The 18,630-nt window shown below is 42.6% G+C and overlaps 1 protein-coding gene across 1 annotated transcript in view; it reads left to right on the forward strand.

Annotated features, from left to right (window-relative positions):
* ADAMTSL3 (ADAMTS like 3) overlaps window positions 1-18,630 on the forward strand; it is a 411,707-nt gene that overhangs the window by 133,646 nt on the left and 259,431 nt on the right. Inside the window, exon 5 of the mRNA XM_008275279.4 lies at window positions 16,599-16,644. Coding sequence (XP_008273501.2) covers window positions 16,599-16,644 — 46 coding nt within the window. The remainder of the gene's footprint in view (window positions 1-16,598; window positions 16,645-18,630) is intronic.

Genomic DNA, 18,630 nt, shown 5'->3' on the forward strand with positions numbered 1-18,630 from the left:
ATACTTCAAACCATTGTTGAAGTTTATTTGTGTGCATTATTTCAAGGTTTATTGTCAGTCTTTTGTGTTCTACATTTTGAGTCATTATTTCGTTGGCAGAAACATGTTTTGGGCTGCGCCCTGGAATGTTAATGTGCTTGCGAATCAGCTGGGGATCTCATTACAATGTGGATTTTGATGCAGTAGAACTGAGCGAGGCCCGGGAGCCTTCATTTCTGACAGATTCCCAGGTGGTGTCAATGCTGTGTACCCATGGCCCACTTGGAGCACCAAAGGTTGTAACCTTTTTAATTTCAGGATAAATGTGTGGATCTTACAGTTTATGAGTTCTTACGTCTCTTTCTCTTGCTTTCACATGTAAACAGTGAATGTCTTATTTGGGTATAACATTCTTGACACACAGTCATTCTCTGTTGAGATGGTTCTTTATAAAGTCGGGTGTACAGTGTTAATCATAGAGCTGTCAGACTAGCTTATGCTTTTGTTCTTTTGTAGTTGACCTATTACTCAGGTGCCAAAAGCATTCTTTTCTCTCTTTTTTAAGGTTTATTTTACTTATTTAAAAGGTAGAGTTATGGAGAGGTAGAGGCAGAGAGAGAGAGAGAGAAGTCTTCTATCTGCTGGTTCACTCCCCAAATGACTGCAGTGGCCTAGTTGGGCAGATCTGAAGCCAGGAGCCAGGAGCTTCTTCCTGGTCTCCCACGTGGGTGCAGTGACCCAAGACTTGGGCATCTTCCACTGCTTTCCCAGGCCATAGCAGAGAGCTGGATCAGAAGAGGAGCAGCTGGGACTCGAACTGGCATCCATATGGGATGCCGGCACTGCAGGTTGCAGCTTTATCTGCTACACCACAGCACCAGCTCCACCAGGAGGATTCTTTAAAGTTAAGAGTTTCCTTCAAGATTAAGTGTTTACAAAGCTGCATCTAGCTATCAGTCTCATTTTATTACATGGTAAACACTTTTTTTTTTGGACAGGCAGAGTGGACAGTGAGAGAGAGAGATACAGAGAGAAAGGTCTTCCTTTTGCTGTTGGTTCACCCTCCAATGGCCGCTGCAGCCGGTGCACTGCACTGATCTGATGGCAGGAGCCAGGTGCTTCTCCTGGTCTCCCATGGGGTGCAGGGCCCAAGGACTTGGGCCATCCTCCACTGCACTCCCTGGCCACAGCAGAGAGCTGGCCTGGAAGAGGAGCAACCGGGACAGAATCTGGTGCCCCGACCGGGACTAGAACCCGGTGTGCCAACACCGCAAGGCAGAGGATTAGCCTATTGAGCCGCGGCGCCAGCCTAAAAATTATTTATTTGTTTATTTGAAAGGTAGAGTTAGAGAGAGAGAGAGAGAGAGAGAGAGAGAGAGATCTTCCATCTGCTGGTGCGCTTCCCAGATGGCCACAACTGGCGGAGCTGCACTGATCTGAAGCCAGGAGCCAGGAGCTTCTTCCGGGTCTCCCATGCGAGTGCAGGGGCCCAAGCACTTGGGCCATCTTCCACTGCTTTCCCAGGCCATAGCAGAGAGCTGGATCGGAAGAGGAGCAGCCGGGACTAGAACCAGCGCCCATATGGGATGTCAGTGCTGTAGGCGAAGGCTTAGCCCTCTATGCCACAGCGCTGGCCCCTTCCCTTCAATCTTGAACTTGAAGATTTCTTTTTCTTATTTTCCTTTATTTTTGTTTGTTGAAACTCCTACTATTCATATAGTAGATTTTCTCTTTTTCTGTATTTGCCCTAGTTTCTAGGGAGATTAACCTAAAATTATTTTCCAGATGTCCTGCTAAATGTTTTATTTCTCTTCTCTATTTTTTTCTGACATACTTTTTGTTCATTGCAACTTTAAAAGTAGCATTCTATCCCCTGAATCTCAGATACGGTGTCTTTGGTTTTGTGTCTGACAGTGTGAATAAATGTTTGGGGCAGACATTTTCTTCTCCTTGCATAGTCTCAGTCCTGTCCAAACTGCTGTTGCCTGGCTTGTGTGTTCATTTGTGTTGTTGCTCTAAGTTATGCTAGAGGCATTTCCAGTTTAAGATGCTTGCTTGGGCAATTTACAGAAAGGAGCTGTGAGTTTAATTAGCCAGAGATATGCTGGTCCCTCCTATTTCCTTTTGAGGTCTTTCGGTGTTTTATTTTGGAGTGTTCTTATTTATAAGCTTGATCCAATTTCTTTTAAAATCACAAAAAGCAAATATTTTTTGTGGATATAAATTAATTATTCCAAATTTTATATAGAAAAGCGTAGATTCTAAAAGAGTTTAAAAAAGAATTGAGTTATTGGGCCGGCACTGTGGTGTAAAGCCACCACCTGCAGTGTCGGCATCCCATATGGGCCCCAGTTCAAGTACCAGTTGCTCCACTTCCAATCCAGCTCTCTGCTATGGCCTGGGAAAGCAGAAGAAGATGACCCAAATCCTTGGGCCCCTGCACTCATGTGGGAGACCCAGAAGAAGCTCCTGGCTCTTGGCTTCGCATCAGCCCAGCTCCAGCTGTTGCAGCCATTTGGAGAGTGAGCCAGCAGATGGAAGACCTCTCTCTTTCTTGCTCTCTCTCCCTCTCGCTCTCTCTGCCCCTGCTTCTCTCTCTCTGTGTAACTCTGACTTTCAAATAAATTAAAATAAATCTTAAAAAAAGAATAGAGTTAGAATAATCAGTTTATTTGACATTTAGACTGATTATATAGCTGCAGTCATCAGAGTGGTGTATTGGTGGAAGTATAAACATTAGATCAATGGGAGGAAATATTTGAAATCCATGTATCTAGCAAAAGAATAGTATCTATGTTAAGAACTCTTTAAAATCAAGTCAAAAATGAATACCTAATTAGAAAGTGAACAAAAGACACAGACAGATATGTTACCAAAAGGTTGTACAGTAGACAAATAAATGCATGGAAAGATGTTCCCCATAGCTAAGGAAGTCATGATGAAATAGTAGTGAGATGCATCCCATGCCTGTCAGGAGGGTAAAGCCAAGGTGACCACATGAAATGCTGTCGAGCTTCAGAGAAACTGTGTCACTCGCACATTGGTGGTGGTGATGAGTGTCGGTAAGCTACACTGGAAAGCAGGCAGTTTCTTTAAATAATATGCGTGCAACTACCATACAGCTCCTAGCATTTGTCCCAGAGAAATGAAGACCTGGGTTCACATGAAAACCTGTATATGAGTGTTTATAGTACTTACAGTCTTAAGAGCCCCTACATGGAAACAACCTGGATGCCATTTATTGGGTGAAGAGTTGAACAGTTTGTGGCACATCCACACCACGGAACATTATGAAACAATAAAAAGAAATGAACCATTGTTTTAATGCAACAACCTTAAAGAAGCTCTAGAAACATATGAGGTTAAAACTGCCCATGTCCAAAGGTTATATACCACATGGTTCTATTTATAGAATATTCTTTGTAGGATAACAATTACAGAAATGGAGAGCAGATTAGTGATTGTCAGGTGACAAGGAAGCAGATGAGATGGGAGGGAAGGAGATACAGCTATGCAAGGCAACATGTGATGATAGAAATGTTCTGTGCTTTAACTGTGTTGATGCCAATATCCTGGCTGTGCTGTGCACTCCAGTTTTGCATGATGTTTGTTATCATTGGAGGAAACTGGGCAAAGGCAACATAGGGGTCTCTTCATCATGTCTTTAAAATGCATGTGATTTGCACTGATAAAAGATGTTATTTCATTTTTTTAAAAACTAGAAATTCAGGGTAAAATAAGGGACACATCCTTTGAAAAGTAACATTGGTGGCATACATTTGGCCTCGTGGTAAGACACCACTTTGGATGCCCATAGTCCATATCAGAGTACCTGGGTCTGATATGCAACCCTGCTCCTGATTACAGCTTCCTGCTGGTACCTACACTGTAAGTGAGCAGGTAGCTGGCTTCCTGTCACCCATGTGGGAGACCTGGGTTGAGTTCCTTACTCCTGGTATTTGGTGAATGAACCAGTGGATGGGAGCTCTCTATCTGTCTTTCTGCTTCTCAGAAATAAATAAATACATACATAAATACACAGTACAGACTGAAAAATATAAAATTGAAGCTACAAGAAATTCACAGAACTAAAAAATGAGGAAACTGAAGGCCACACCAGTAAGTGCATATCCGATTCTGTGTTCCGGTGATAGAGATGGGATTTATGATGTATTGTCGTCTTCATTCGTTTTCAGAGATTCCTTGATTTCTCTGCTGATTTCTTCTTGTTCATTCAGGAGCACATTGTTCCGTCTCCATCCGTTTGCATATATTCTAGAGATCCTTGAGTCTCAATTCATTGTGGTCATATCAACTGATATGATTTCAGTTTTTTTGAATTTGCTTAGACTAGCTTTATGGCCTAGCATATGATCTATCCTAGAGAAAATCCCATGCACTGATGAGAAGAATGTGTATTCTGCATCTCTGGGATGAAAAGTACTATAGATATCAATTAGGTCCAGTTTGTCCAAAGTATCTATTGGCTCTGTTGTTTCTTTGTTGATTTTTTGTCTAGTTTATGTGTCCTTTGGTGAAAGTAGGATGTAGAAGTCCCTGCTACTATTGTAATGGAGTGTATGTCTCCTTTTAGATCCATTAACATTTCTTTTGAATTACGCCCAGTAATTGGGTGCATATGTATTTATTATAGTCCCATCTTCCCATTGAATTATGCCTTAAGCATTACATAGTGTCCTTTATCTCTTTTAACAATTTTTATGTTAACGTCTATTTTGTCCTATATTAGGATAGCTACACCTGCCCTTTTATGCTTTCCTTTCGCATGGGATATCTTTTTCCTTCCTTTCACTTTCAGTTTGCATGTATCTTTGTTGGTGAGTTGTGTTTCTTGTAGATAGAAATAATTGGGCCTTATTTTTTAGTCCATTCAGATAGTGTCTTTTATTGGAGAGTTTTGGCCACTTACATTCAAGGTTACCATTGATAAGTAACAATTTAGCCCTGTCACTTTTCCATAAATATTCCTATGGTTTACTTTAGATTTCCTTTATACTTTTACTAGGAGATTTTTTTCCCTTCACATTCTTTCAAAATGGTGATCTTCTGTTTATTTTACTGTGTGCAGCACATCCTTAAGCCTCTTTCATAAGACTGGATGAGTGGTGACAAAGTGTTTCAATTCTTTCCATTTCTTTTTGTATGGAAGGTCTTTATTTCACCTTCAATCATATACGAGAGCTTTACAGAATTCTGGGTTGACAGTTTTTTTCTCTTAAGACTTGGACTATGTCTCTCCGTCCTCTTCTAGCCTGTAGAGTTTCTGACTGTGCTCTGTGACTCAATGGAATGTCTGTGCTTTCAATGAAGACCCAGAGGTGTGTGCTGGGTGTGGCTAGGGAGCTTAGTCAGTGCTCTAGGGTGGGACGAGTATCCAGGTGACACACAAGTTGGCATGGTAGACCTCTTGTTACCATGTTAACAGAAGGGGGTGGGTATGGGCACCTCTGTGGGTGTGGTCTCACCCTCACTCCTCTCGTCCAAGGTGATCAGTGGGATATCAGTGGAAGCTCTCAGTGGGTCAGTACTCATCTGAGCTCTTGTATGAACCACACAAAGGATCTGTGCCGTCCTCACTGTGAGCATGGATCCCGCTGCAATGACCCACCCCAGGCAATCGGGGAGCTCTGAGCACATGGACCCCCACACAGTGATTGCCCAGAGACCCAGCTACACCCTGTGCCCCCTTGTGCAGCAGAATCCCCACAGTCTCAGCACACAAGGCTCCCACCGTCACGGGGTACAGAGGACCCACCCTGCCTTGACAGCCTGCATGGTCCACGGAGAAGCAGAGTTCCCAGATCCAGCTGTGAGTTTGAGCCCTGAAGCCTGTGGTATATGGGGAGGTGGGGGACACCTCACAGACCTACATTGGTACCCAGCCCCTGTCAGTCCTCCCAGCCAGACTCAAAGTGGTGGGGAATGTGGATTTTCCCTCTGCTAGACTCTCTGAACTTCATGTGTACACACGAGCCTCTGGCCAGATGTTGCCTTCTCCCTGCCAGTTGCACTGGAGCTGCTGCCACCAGCACTGTTGGCGTGATGTCCTGTCTCAGCCGGTTGCTGTGAGCTTAAACAAGGGTAGCACGTGGCTGCCCAAAATGGCGTCCACCCTCTCTCAGCCAGTTGCCAGGAAAGGGGGAACGACGGGGGGAGAGAACTGTGCCCTTTTTTTCCCACTGGGTTCATGGGTACCCTCTCCTTCTTAGGACTCCAGGCTGGACTCAGGCCACGCTCTTCCTCTGGCTCTATCAGCAGTGGCAGTGGTTACCACAGTCTGCTCCCACCTCGGTCTCCAAAGCTGGTGCTTTCTTGGGCTCTCAGCTACTGGATTGTGTGTTGTGTCTGTGTTCAGGCTGCACATCTTATTCCTTCTGTAGAACCTGCACTGCAGGCCGGCGCCGCGGCTCAGTAGGCTAATCCTCCGCCTGCGGCGCCGGCATACCAGGTTCTAGTCCCAGTCGGAGCGCCGGATTCTGTCCCGGTTGCCCCTCTTCCAGGCCAGCTCTCTGCTGTGGCCCGGGAGTGCAGTGGAGGATGGCCCAGGTGCTTGGGCCCTGCACCCCATGGGAGACCAGGAGAAGCACCTGGCTCCTGCCTTCGGATCAGCGCGGTGCGCCTGCTGCAGCGCGCCAACTGCGGCGGCCATTGGAGGGTGAACCAACGGCAAAAGGAAGACCTTTCTCTCTGTCTCTCTCTCTCTCACTGTCCACTCTGCCTGTCAAAAAAAAAAAAAAAAAAAGAGAGAGAGAGAGAGAGAATTTGCACTGCAGTTTTCTACGTATCCCCTGAGAAGGTACTTCCTACACTTTTTTTTTTCTTTTTTACACTACTTATCCCTAGCCTACCGCTGAGCACTGTTCCCAATTCGGCCATCTTGGAATTGCCAAAGCCAACATGATTTGATCATGGGCTCCTCCCTAGCAACCTAATCCAGCCCAATTCAATCACTTCCTAAAGGTCCCGATTCAGACACCATAATTGGATAGAGCCTCCCCCTGAATCCATCAGCCGTTAATGCACTTGGACTTTGGATTCAAAAATCTGCACGAGTTTGGGAGCCATATTTTGTTCTATTTGTGAAAATAGGTTACTATTTTCTCAGTTATTTCTCTCCTTTCTGAAGTCGTACTTGCTTAACTTGTTCATTCTGCAGGGAGCTTACATAATATTTAGTTTGTGTCTTTACAAGTCTTAACCTGTATTCTGAAATGTGCCTTTTAGGTCTGGGAATCTCAAATTCTCCCACTCCATGAGTTCCTCTAATTCAAACAGTGAGGCTAGAAAGACTCCTAAGGCAAATATATATTTTTAAAAACTAGGTGAGAGAATAGTACATTCCCGGGTATTTACAGTAGATAAGGAAATGACAGTAAATCCATTTGCAGCTTGGTTCCTGGCGTGAGGCCAGAGCTGTGCCATATCCACTTATTTCATGCCTAAGACGCAGAGACAATAACCTCATTTTTCTGCATAAAAGTGAAATTAAGTTGACTCAACAGAAAGGTAACAAGTTAATAATTCACTCATTCCTGCTCGCCACATTTGAGGCAGGCACAAATCTTCGTCATTCCTGACCCACTGCCATTTTAAGAATATTCACTGTAATTTTTGAAGTTCTCTGAGATTTTTAAGAAGGAAACCTACTTCCCCTAGAAGACTTATCAGGTCTCTTTATCCTTGAACAGCCTTAGAGACTTATTAAATCTTCATAAATTTGAGCACTTGTGGTCAGTTTTTCTTGGAAAAGGAATGTGGAAAGGTTAATACAAAACCAAACATAAAGGCATCCCAATATTTTCTGAAGCATTTCTGTGTCTTCTCTTTTTATCAGTTTTCTTTAACTTCATGATTTAGGGAAGAGGGAAAATGTAGCTATTTTGCTAATTTATTTGACTGTGGATAAAGGTATTTCAGCATTTGATTGCACTTAAATACACAGCCAGTTCTTTTGTACTGCAAACCGTATGCCAGGCGGAATGTCTCTCTGTTTTGCAGAAATGAGTAACTTAATATTGCAGTCATGGGAAACGCAGGTTTAAGTTAACTACTATTTTAAAAATTAATATATTTTTATTCTTCAAAACACATGCTTCTCAGTCTTTATGACACTAGTATTTGAGTCAATATATCATCATATGAATATTATAAATCATAGTGCTATGAACTCCAGGGAAATTTTATTAATGTTTTAAATGTATCCTCATGTGGAATCAACATATGTTTTTTATATATTCATAAATTTATGGCTTCGAAAATATTCAGTTTCAGGGTGTTATGAATGTTGTAATGGGCAGAAAATACATAATTGTGAAATGATGTTCCTGAATTTTCATATCCTCCTGATAACCATTAGCTCTTGCATATACTAATTAGAATAAAATTAAAAACTTGTAGTAATATTTCTGCAGCTCAGTTTTCTCTGGGCCAACGGAATTATTTCCAGAATAAGCTGGCAGGTTCCTGCCTGGGGAATTAGGACTCCAGTGTCCTTAACTTTAAAATAACTTGCATTTCATTTCATGCCTGTTTCATAAAGTAGTCATTCATTTTCATGCTAAAATGTAACCAAAGCATGCTATATCAATAGGACCAGTCAGTGGATTTCATGTATATAAGGTTGGACAAAGTGAATACAGTGCTAAAAATGGTGGCCAGGTGGTTGGCTTTAAAAGATCTCACTATGCTGCCCAGCGATGTGGTGTAGTGGGTGAATCTGCTGCTTGAGACGCCTGCATCCCGTATAGGTGAGGTTTTGTATCCTGGCTGCTCCACTTCCCATCCAGGTCCCTGCTACTGGCCTGAGTGTGTGGGCTTCTACCCCCCATGAAGGAGCTCCTGGCTCCTGGCTCTCCTTCTCTCTCTGTGTAACTCTGACTTTGAAATAAATAAATAAATCTTTTAAAGAAATTAGCAGACATACACTCACACACACAGGGAGGGGAGGGAGAGAGAATGAGAGAGAGAGAGAGAGAGAGACCAAGAGATCTCGCATGTACTGTTTTACTCTCCAAATGTTGGCAACAGTAAGGGTAAGCCGGGCTGAAGCCAGAGGCCAGGAACTCAGTCCAGGTCTCTCACATGGGTGGGCAGAGACTGAAGTACCTGAGCCATCACTGTTGTCTCCCAGGTTGTGCAGTAGTTGGAAACTGGAATCCGGAGCAGAGGTAGGGCTCAGACCCGGGCATGTGGGCATTCCAGGTGTGGAATTAACCACTAGACCAAACACTTACTCCTCTATTCCAAATCAGTTTGTCCCAGTTGTAGTGAAAATTGTAATGGGGATGTACTTTGTAGGTTTAGATTCACAGGCTACACACTGTTACTCCTGGATACTCACTTTATGGCTCAGTTACATACAGCAGGTGGCTTTGGGATATAGATCATGGCTGTAGGGTCCACACAGTAGGCCTTGGACCCAACACTAGATAGCTTCAATGGATATGCTCTTTCTTTTCCTTTTAGTCTTAAATTTCTTTTTACAAAAATAGCATTTTAATTTAAATAACTAAAGTTAAAAATTACCAAAAAAGCATCTGAAAAATGATTTCGAAAGTTATAGGACACTTTTGAAAGAAAATGCCATTCCTTTTAAGTTTCAACGGTTTTTGTATTCTAATGTTGCCATCAATTCAAATAATCTTAAATTGTGTGCCCCCTTGAAACTGGAATCAAGAAGGTTTTAGGGCTGTAAGTCAGCATGATTCAAAAAGCTACCGGTTTTCACTACCCTAATCTATTAGCAGCTTTGATACTTTGGGCTTTTCCAAAAAAAGCAAAGAATTTAAGTCACCCTTTCACTTTTCCTGTTGTTTTCTTCTTTTATCCACATATGATAATGAGACTGGCTGTGTAAATGAATGGCCTTGTCCACATGCAGAGCTATTTTTGTTTTAAGATTTATTTATTTGAAAGTCAGAATTACAGAGAGAGAGAGAGAGAAAGAGAGAGAGAGATCTTCCATCCGCTGATTCACTCCCCAAATGGCCGAAGTGGCCAGAGCTGGGCCAGTCAGAAGCCTGGAGCCAGGAGTTTCTTCTGGGTCGCCTTTGCAGATGTGGGAGCCCAAAACTTGAGCTATCTTCCACTGCTTTCGCAGGTGTAGTAGCAGGGAGTTGGATCAGAAGTGGATCAGTTGGGACTCGAACCAGCACCGTATGGGATGCTGGCACCGCAGGCACCCTATGCCACAGTGCTGGCCTCCATGCATAGCTCTTGATTCCCGGGAGAGTGGAGTCATTTCCCCTTGACCAACAGAAAGACTTATGTCTGCACCACAGTAGTTTTCCTGCCAGCCTCCTGGTTTAGTGCTTCTTGAGTGTTTAAAATTTGATGTTATCTCATCAAGATTTGGATGTCAGATTAAAAAAATGGGCATACACATGTTATAAAATATTAAGGGCTGGTCAACTCATTGTGACATTTTATTTTTTTTTAAAGATTTTTATTTAGAGTTAGAGAGGGAGGGAGGGAGGGAGAGAGAGAGAGAGAGAGAGAGAGATCTTCCATTCTGCTGGTTCTCTCCCCAAATGACCACAACAGCAGGAGCTGAGCTGGAGCCAGGAGCCAAGAGCTTCTTCCGGGTCTCCCACGCGGATACAGGGGCCCAAGGACTTGGGCCATCTTCCACTGCTTTCCCAGACCACAGCAGAGAGCCGGACAGGAAGTGGAGCAGCTGGGTCATGAACCAGTGCCCATATGGGATGCCGGCACTTCAGGCCAGGGCGTTAACCCACTGCGCCACAGAGTCAGCCCCAAGAGAATTATATTTTAAAAAAGCAACTAATCGGATACAATTTCTGTTTTTAAGTTTGGAAATTTAGTTACCTTTTAGGTCATCCTTATGGAAGCAGCTCTTTTTTAAAAAATTTTTAATTAATATAAGGAGAACCGATTTCATGTATTTCATACAGACAATTCTAAGAAGATAATCAAACTTCCCACCCTCCCTCTTTCCCTCCCTCCCTCAATCCCCTTCCTTCCTTCCTTTTTTTCTTTAATTTTTGCAAAAATATAATTTCAATCCACTCTATCATCAAAGGCTTATGCACCACTAACCATAAGATTCAACAAGTAAAAAGTAGGAAGACCACTGTTCCACAAGAGTATAAACAAGGGCTACAAACAACAATCAGATCACAGTATGTACATGTCATCTCTATCCATTTTTGTGTTCTATAATAACTATTAGATATCAAAGAAAACATGTATTTGTCTTTATGGAACTGGCTTATTTCACTAAGCATAATGGCTTCCAGTTGCATCCATTTTGTTGACAAAGACAAGATTTCATTCTTTTTTAATGTCTGAGAAGTATTATCTAGTATATATGTATATACCACATTTTCTTTATCCAGTCATCAGCTAATGAACATCTGGGTTGATTCTGTATCTTAGCTATTGTGAATTGAGCTTCAGTAAACATGGGGGTAACAGGTAACTCTTTCATGTGCTGTTTCATTTCATTTGGGGGCAGTTCGGATGCTGTTCCAGTCATTCTAAACCTTCTTTCTCCCAAAGCCCTATCAATCCAATCAGGGATTGTACCTTCCAAGAAACACAAGATAAAAAGAGGATTATGGGTGAGGATGAAATGTGAAATGAAAATGGAAAAGAGTGAATTTGACAAGGAGTGAAAAGAAAGAAAAGTGAAAAATTAGTACAAAAGTTTCTAAGATGCAAGCATATGGCTTAGTGGTTAAGACACTAAGACATTGGCTGGAACACCGGCGTCTCTTATCCGAGTGCCTGGGTTTGAGTCTTGGCTCTGTTCCTGATTCCAGCCTCCTGCTAGTGCAACCCTGGGAGACACTGGTGATGGCTCAAGTACTTGAGCCCCTGCTACCCACATGAGTGACCTGGATTGAGTTTCTAGCTCCTGGTCCAGTAATTGAGGGCTTCTGAGGAGTAAACCAGCAGATGGGAACTCTGTCTGTCTGCCTGCCTCTGAAATACATAAAATAAATTTAAGAGGCATATCAGACACAATAAAATACAGAGAAAAATCTCTACAGAAAAATAAATTCTGCCCTGTGAAGGAATAGCTAGAGAGGATTTCTTGGAAGTACAAGAAAAGCTCAAAGAAATGAGACATATACAATGTGGGCCTTCTGTTCAAGGTCCTTGCCCCCATGGAGATAAGAATTCAAAGTGGAGGCATCTGTCTGTCTGTCCGTCTATCTATTCATCAATCTATCTATCTATTGCACAAGTGAGAACAGGATTTATTTATATTTATGTTATTTATAAACATAATTCATGTATGAGAGTAAGCCACCCCACATGGAGAAATACCCATCGTGAGAGGCCAGAGAATTGCAAGTGGAAGAGAGAGAGAAAATGAGAGCAGTGCCTTCGAGCATGGCCTTTGGAGAAAAGAGACCTCTCCCTAGTTTTCACCCTCCTTATTGAGGCAGGGGTGGTACCTTAACTGGATAAGTAAATGGGGTGTGGTCTTAGCATGTACCCCAGTCCCAGATGAGACAGTTGCATCCTGGGAAGGTGGGTTTATCAAGTCAACAGTAAAAGATGAACATGACATTGCAGGACTGCAGAATTCCAGCTCCTCTAGACTTAATTAACTGCTTATCATATACCATTTAGAAAAGGAAGCCATGAGTGGGTTGATAGAGATTTAATGGGTATAGAAAGAGGAAGCTCTAACCTCAGAATGACAGACATTTCAAAACAAGAGAAATAATCAAATTCACAATCTTAAGAATATTCAGCAACACTGAAAATAAAAACCTTAAACATTCCATTCGAAAGGTCTCACCATTTTCATTAACGTTGATGAAAACAAAGCCACAGAAGTAGATATAATCCAACAGTAACTTTTACTTTAAATAGGAAGACAACAAAAGCAGGACAAAACAAAGCAAAATAAAAAAAAAAAAAACCTGCAATCTTCGAGACAGAAAGTAAAGTATATGTGGGAAAGTACAGAAATCAGACTTCTCTGCAAGTCTAAATATCAGCTGTCAATGAAACAAATCTACAGTGTTGAAGAAAGGAATCATGTAAACAGTAACAGTGTATCTTGGTGCAACCTTGCTTCTTTGCGGAATACCAAGGTTCATAGATATACCGGCCATGCAAATTTCTTGAAAAAGTAACCAATTACATGTACTTAGCCAACCAAGAGGTAAGAACTCACACATGAACAAATCATATTACAAAAGGACTGGAATTTGTTACTCACTTCTAGATAATGTAGTCTAAGCACGAACAAAATAAAAGCAAAGACCTTTAGCAGAGGATGTTTGTGTTCTGTGAAAAGCAGCAGGCTCACCAGTCCCCGTCTGGGCATTTGTACAAGAGAAATGAAACTTTGTGTTCACCTGCATGTGCATGTTTCTAGAAAGTTTTTCTTATAATTTCCAACGACTAGAAACAACTTAAATATCCAACCAGCCAATGAATAAACAACTGTACATGTTTGCATGCACATAGACTACTACTCAGCAACTGAAAAGAAGCAAATTACAGATATCTGCAACCAGAATGAATTTCAAAAGCAGTGTGCTAAAGAGTTAGTCTCAAGGGCTGGCTCCATGGCGCAGTAGGTGAATCCTCTGCCTGCAGCGCCAACATCCCATATGGGCACCGGTTCTAGTCCAGGCTGCTCCTCTTCCAATCCAGCTCTCTGCTACAACTTGGGAAAGCAGTAGAAGACGGTCCAAGTGCTTGGGCCCCTGCACCCACATGGGAGACCAGGAAGAAGCTCCTGGCTCCTGGCTTCGGATTGATGCAGCTCCGGCCTTTGCAGCCATCTGGGGAGTGAGCCAATGGAAGGAAGACCTTTCTCTCTGTCTCTATCTGTAACTCTACCTCTCAAATAAATAAATAAAATCTTTAATAAAAAAAATTAGTCTCAAAAATCCACCTGCTGCATAACTCTATTTTTATGAAATTCATGAAAATAAAATTGTAGGCACAGAACTCTAAAAACAGTAACATCTGCATAATAGACGAATGTGTAATCATTAAAACAATTTTCCCAAAGAATTATCCATGAAATGCTGACGTTAGAGTAAAGCAAATGTAAAGAAGAGTTGGCAGCTTGATTTTCAGCTCTGTAAAGAAATCATGGTAAAAACACCAGAAGATTAAATGCCAGAATATTAACCATCTTAGTGACGGGAGTTTTGATGACTGATTTTCCACCTCTTTACTTCTTAACAGGCTTCTGGTTCTCACTCCTTTTGAAATCAATAAACGTGGTCTCATTGGAAAACACATGCAGTGACTTGCATATTGTTGGCTTTATCAGTCATTTTGTACAGGCTCATATTTAAAGCAAGGATTTTAAAGCAAGATTTATTAGAGTCAAAGACCTCCAGCCAAAGTGGCATGGAGGGAGGAATCCAAGAGAGAAAGGCAGAAACCCAAGGAGGCTGTTGGTACTGGGTTTTTTTTTTTTTTAAACTTTTATTTAATGAATATAAATTTCCAAAGTAAGGCTTATGGATTACAATGGCTTCCCCCCCATACCGTCCCTCCCACCCGCAACCCTCCCCTTTCCCACTCCCTCTCCCCTTCCATTCACATCAAGATTCATTTTTGATTCTCTTAATATACAGAAGATCAGGTACTGGGGTTTTTAAGCACAATTTTGGAGAAGAAAAAAACTCGACATTCAGTTACAAGGCGGGGTGGGGGGTTGGGGGAGTACCCATCAAAAGACCTGATATGCAATCTTTTTTTTTTTTGGTCAGGCTGAGTGGACAGTGAGAGAGAGAGAGAAAGAGAAAGGTCTTCCTTTACTGTTGGTTCACCCTCCAATGGCGCACTGTGGCCGGTGCATTGCGCTGATCCGAAGGCAGGAGCCAGGTGCTTCTCCTGGTCTCCCATGCGGGTGCAGGGCCCAAGCACTTGGGCCATCCTCCACTGCACTCCCGGGCCACAGCAGAGAGCTGGCCTGGAAGAGGGGCAACTGGGACAGACTCGGGTGCCCCGACCGGGACTAGAACCTGGTGTGCCGGCGCCTCAAGGCAAGGCGGAGGATTAGCCTAGTGAGCTGTGGTGCAGGCCTCTGATTTGCAATCCTTTATCCTGTCTGGCTTGTTCAAGATAAAACAAAAGGAGCCATCAGATGGTGGGATACCTAATTTACTTCACAATAAACTGGGAGCTAAGAAGGAATCTCCAGCCCCTTGTTATTCTCTTGATGAGCTTGGAAGTTTTCAAGGAGTGGGCAGGCAGGCACTTTTGACCTTGCTAAAGATTTTGCACCATCAATTTCCACTAGGACCACCTGACTCCCTACTAACCCATCTTCACCCCCTATAAGAATGGACTCTAACTTCTGTTAGGGGAACTGGGTGATGACTGCTCTGGCTGCTTCATGCTGAAAAGAGGAACAGGCTTATGTTAAATTACACCAGCAAAAAATGACCTCCTCAGATCCATTAAGAAATTGATAGACCATGTACTGACTTTTAATCCATGACCATGATTTAGGCCTGTTTAACTTTACTTGCTTCAAATATGCCATTGAGTTGACCAGGAGAAAAACATGTGACTCCCTTGAAACAGGGGGAAAGCAGTTACTAGATCAGCTATTCTTCAAGTTTATGCAAAATATAGAACAGCAAGTTCTGGTCTCAGAAAAGCATCTCCTTGATATGATTCTAACATTTATAGGAACAAGTATTCCTGGAGAGTGAGTGGTGGCTCCCAGAGCTGGTGGCTGGAGGGAAGGCCAGGTCAGTGGTGGTCAACCTTGGAGGATTTTCCACCCACCAATATTGGCATCCCAAGGAAGCTGCCCTAACACTATTTTGTAGCATTCAGTAAGGCTGATGGCTGGAATAAGAAAGAAGCATTGCTTCAGTGCAATTTTTTTTAAAGAACTATTTACTTATTTGAAAGGCAGAGGGAGAGACAGAGAGGTCCTCTGTCTGCTGTTTTACCCCCCCCCCCAAAATGACCTCAGTAGCCAGGTCTGGCCCAGGGGCCTGGAACTCCATCTGATTCTCCCACGTGGGTGGCAGGGACACAGGTACCTGAGCTATCATCTGCTGCTTGCAAAGGTGCATTAACAGGGAGCTGGATTGGAAGCAGAGCAGATGGGACTTGCAGCAGCCCTCCCATATCAGATGCAAACATCAGCTTAAACTGCTGCTCTACAATGCTTGCTCCACTTCAAGCAAGTTTCTAGAAGAGACAGTTGTCCTAAGGGGACAGGGAGTGGACTCTAACAGGGATGGCTGTGGTGAGTGGGCAGAAGAATTTCTCAGAGGGCCAGGATGGACAAATGCTTCTGTCACCACCCCCCCTTCCCTTTTTCCATCACAAAACAAGAGTGTGGGGACAAAGGAAATAAAAGATAAGTTTATTTTTGTGCATTCTGAAATGCAAACCAGGAGTCTTCTGAGAGCTTATGGGAAATGTGTATCTGTTTAATATGACACTTTGGTGAGATTTTTTGGCATACTCGTTATTGAAAGTCAGTTTCTTAGAATTTAAGCTTTGAGCCTTTGATTTAATGTGCACTGGGGAAAATTTCACAGGGAACCAGGACTTTGTGTCTGCTTTAAAAAAGAGTGTTTTTTGTTTGTTTACCACTTCTACAAATCAGTATTTTTTTCCTTTAGGAATTGTGAAGGGCAGAATATTCGATACAAGACATGCAGCAACCATGTAAGTCCTATAACAAAAATACATAATACAATGTTTTAAGTTATAATATTATAATGTGTACTGTCAAAGGAATTTTTCTCTTGGTCACCTTTTGGGGAAATTTGAATATTTCTTTAATACACATGGTCCTTGGGGCCTGAGCTGTGGCTCACTTAGTTAATCCTCCGCCTGTAGCACTGGCATCCCATTTGGGCACCGGGTTCTGGTCCTGGTTGCTCCTCTTCCAGTCCAGCTCTCTACTATGGCCCGGGAGGGCAGTGGAGGATGGCCCACGTCCTTAGGCCCTGCACCCGCGTGGGAGACCAGGAGGAAGCACCTGGCTCCTGGCTTCGGATCAGTGCAGTGCCAGCCGTAGCGGCCATTTGGAGGGTGAACCAACGGCAAAGGAAGACCTTTCTCTCTGTCTCTCTCTCTCATTGTCTATAACTCTACCTGTCAAATAATAAAAAAAAAAAGAAACATCTTAAAAAATATACAATGGTCCTTTATATCTAATACCTTCCATGTATACTTCCTTCTTAGGGCATTTCATATATATGATATATAAGAATTTAATAATTTCTGAATTCATGAAAACCATGTATAAGATCCCTGAGCTCTTTCAGAGTTAAAAGTGCTGTCATGTCCAGCATCTCAAGGGACCTTCATACTGTCTCCTGGATGTGGGCAAACAGGATGTGGTTATTTCTTCTTTGTAAATGAGGGGACTGAGGCAGAGAGAGTAAAATGATTTTCCAAAGGTCACCTAGGAAGGATACAGAGTTGAACTTGGTCTAGCATTTGTTTCTACCTCCCCAAACCACCCATGGCACCCCCTATAAAATATGTTAGTGGTACTCTAAGTGTGTTCATCAGAAAACATCTGGAAAGGGGGATTTTTACACCCTCATTTTGCATCAGTCAACATTAAAACATCAAGTAGTATTTTATTTTACAAGAATGAAGATGCAAAGTAAGCATCATAAGGAACCAGTCTTACTTTACACTTAAGACATTTTCCTCCTTGGTGGTACATACCAACATCAAAATGACAAGAATTAAAAGGCAAGACTGAGAATCTGGAGACTTAATTTAAATGAGATTCAGTTGTTTATTTTATTCACTTTTCTCAGTGGACTCTGATGAATGTATTTTTTCTTCATTTTTCTTTGAAAGGCAGGGGGCAGGGAGTGGCCGACAGAGAGAGAAAGCAAGAGAGGGATCCTGTCCACTAGTTTGTGTGACAAATGGCTGAAATGGCTGGTGCTGGACTGAGCTAAACCTGGGAGCTGAGAATACAATCCATCCTCCTTATCTTTCTCCTTTTTCTCCACTACTTCCTCTTCCTCCTCCTCTTCCTCTCTGTCCTTTCCAGGCTGTCTGTCCCTTCCTGAGATGGACTTCTTTAGATCTAGCAATTATCTCTATCAACTTAGAATCAAATCTTGCTGATCTAGGATTTATTCTTTCCTTACAAACTCTATCTAACCAATTTTATACTTTAACTCTTGGATAACATTTTGTTAGCTTCATTGCAGTCCTAGTGCAAGTCTACAGATAGCAATAACAACACACTGTTTCCATGTGTTTTGTGCACATAGATGCCACACCTCCAATAAGGTAACAAGCTCACTGAGTGCCTGTAGTAGATGATGTTCTTCTTTTGTGGCCCCCACTCATGTGACCTAGGGAAAAGCCATAGAATACATTTACTAAGTAAGTGATGCCTTGAACTTGCTTGGTATGAAGACATGCTTCTTAGGAAGAGAAAATCAGAACCAAGTTTGATGCTTGTGTTTCTTAAACATTACCTGGACTTTGGAGGGCACAAGAATCCCTCCACTGTCCCAAGCAGGGGCACAGCTCCTGGGAGAGCCAAACTATGCAGTTTTAGTGTTGGCATTGGAAGAATATGAAATAAAGAACAGTGTTGGATGTAAGTAGTTGATGTCCCCATGGCTACTAGAAAGTGATATTGTAGAATGCGGAGCTTGTTAACGCGGGAGT

The sequence above is a fragment of the Oryctolagus cuniculus genome, chromosome 12 (genome assembly GCF_964237555.1).
Source record: "Oryctolagus cuniculus chromosome 12, mOryCun1.1, whole genome shotgun sequence".
NCBI lineage: Eukaryota > Metazoa > Chordata > Mammalia > Lagomorpha > Leporidae > Oryctolagus > Oryctolagus cuniculus.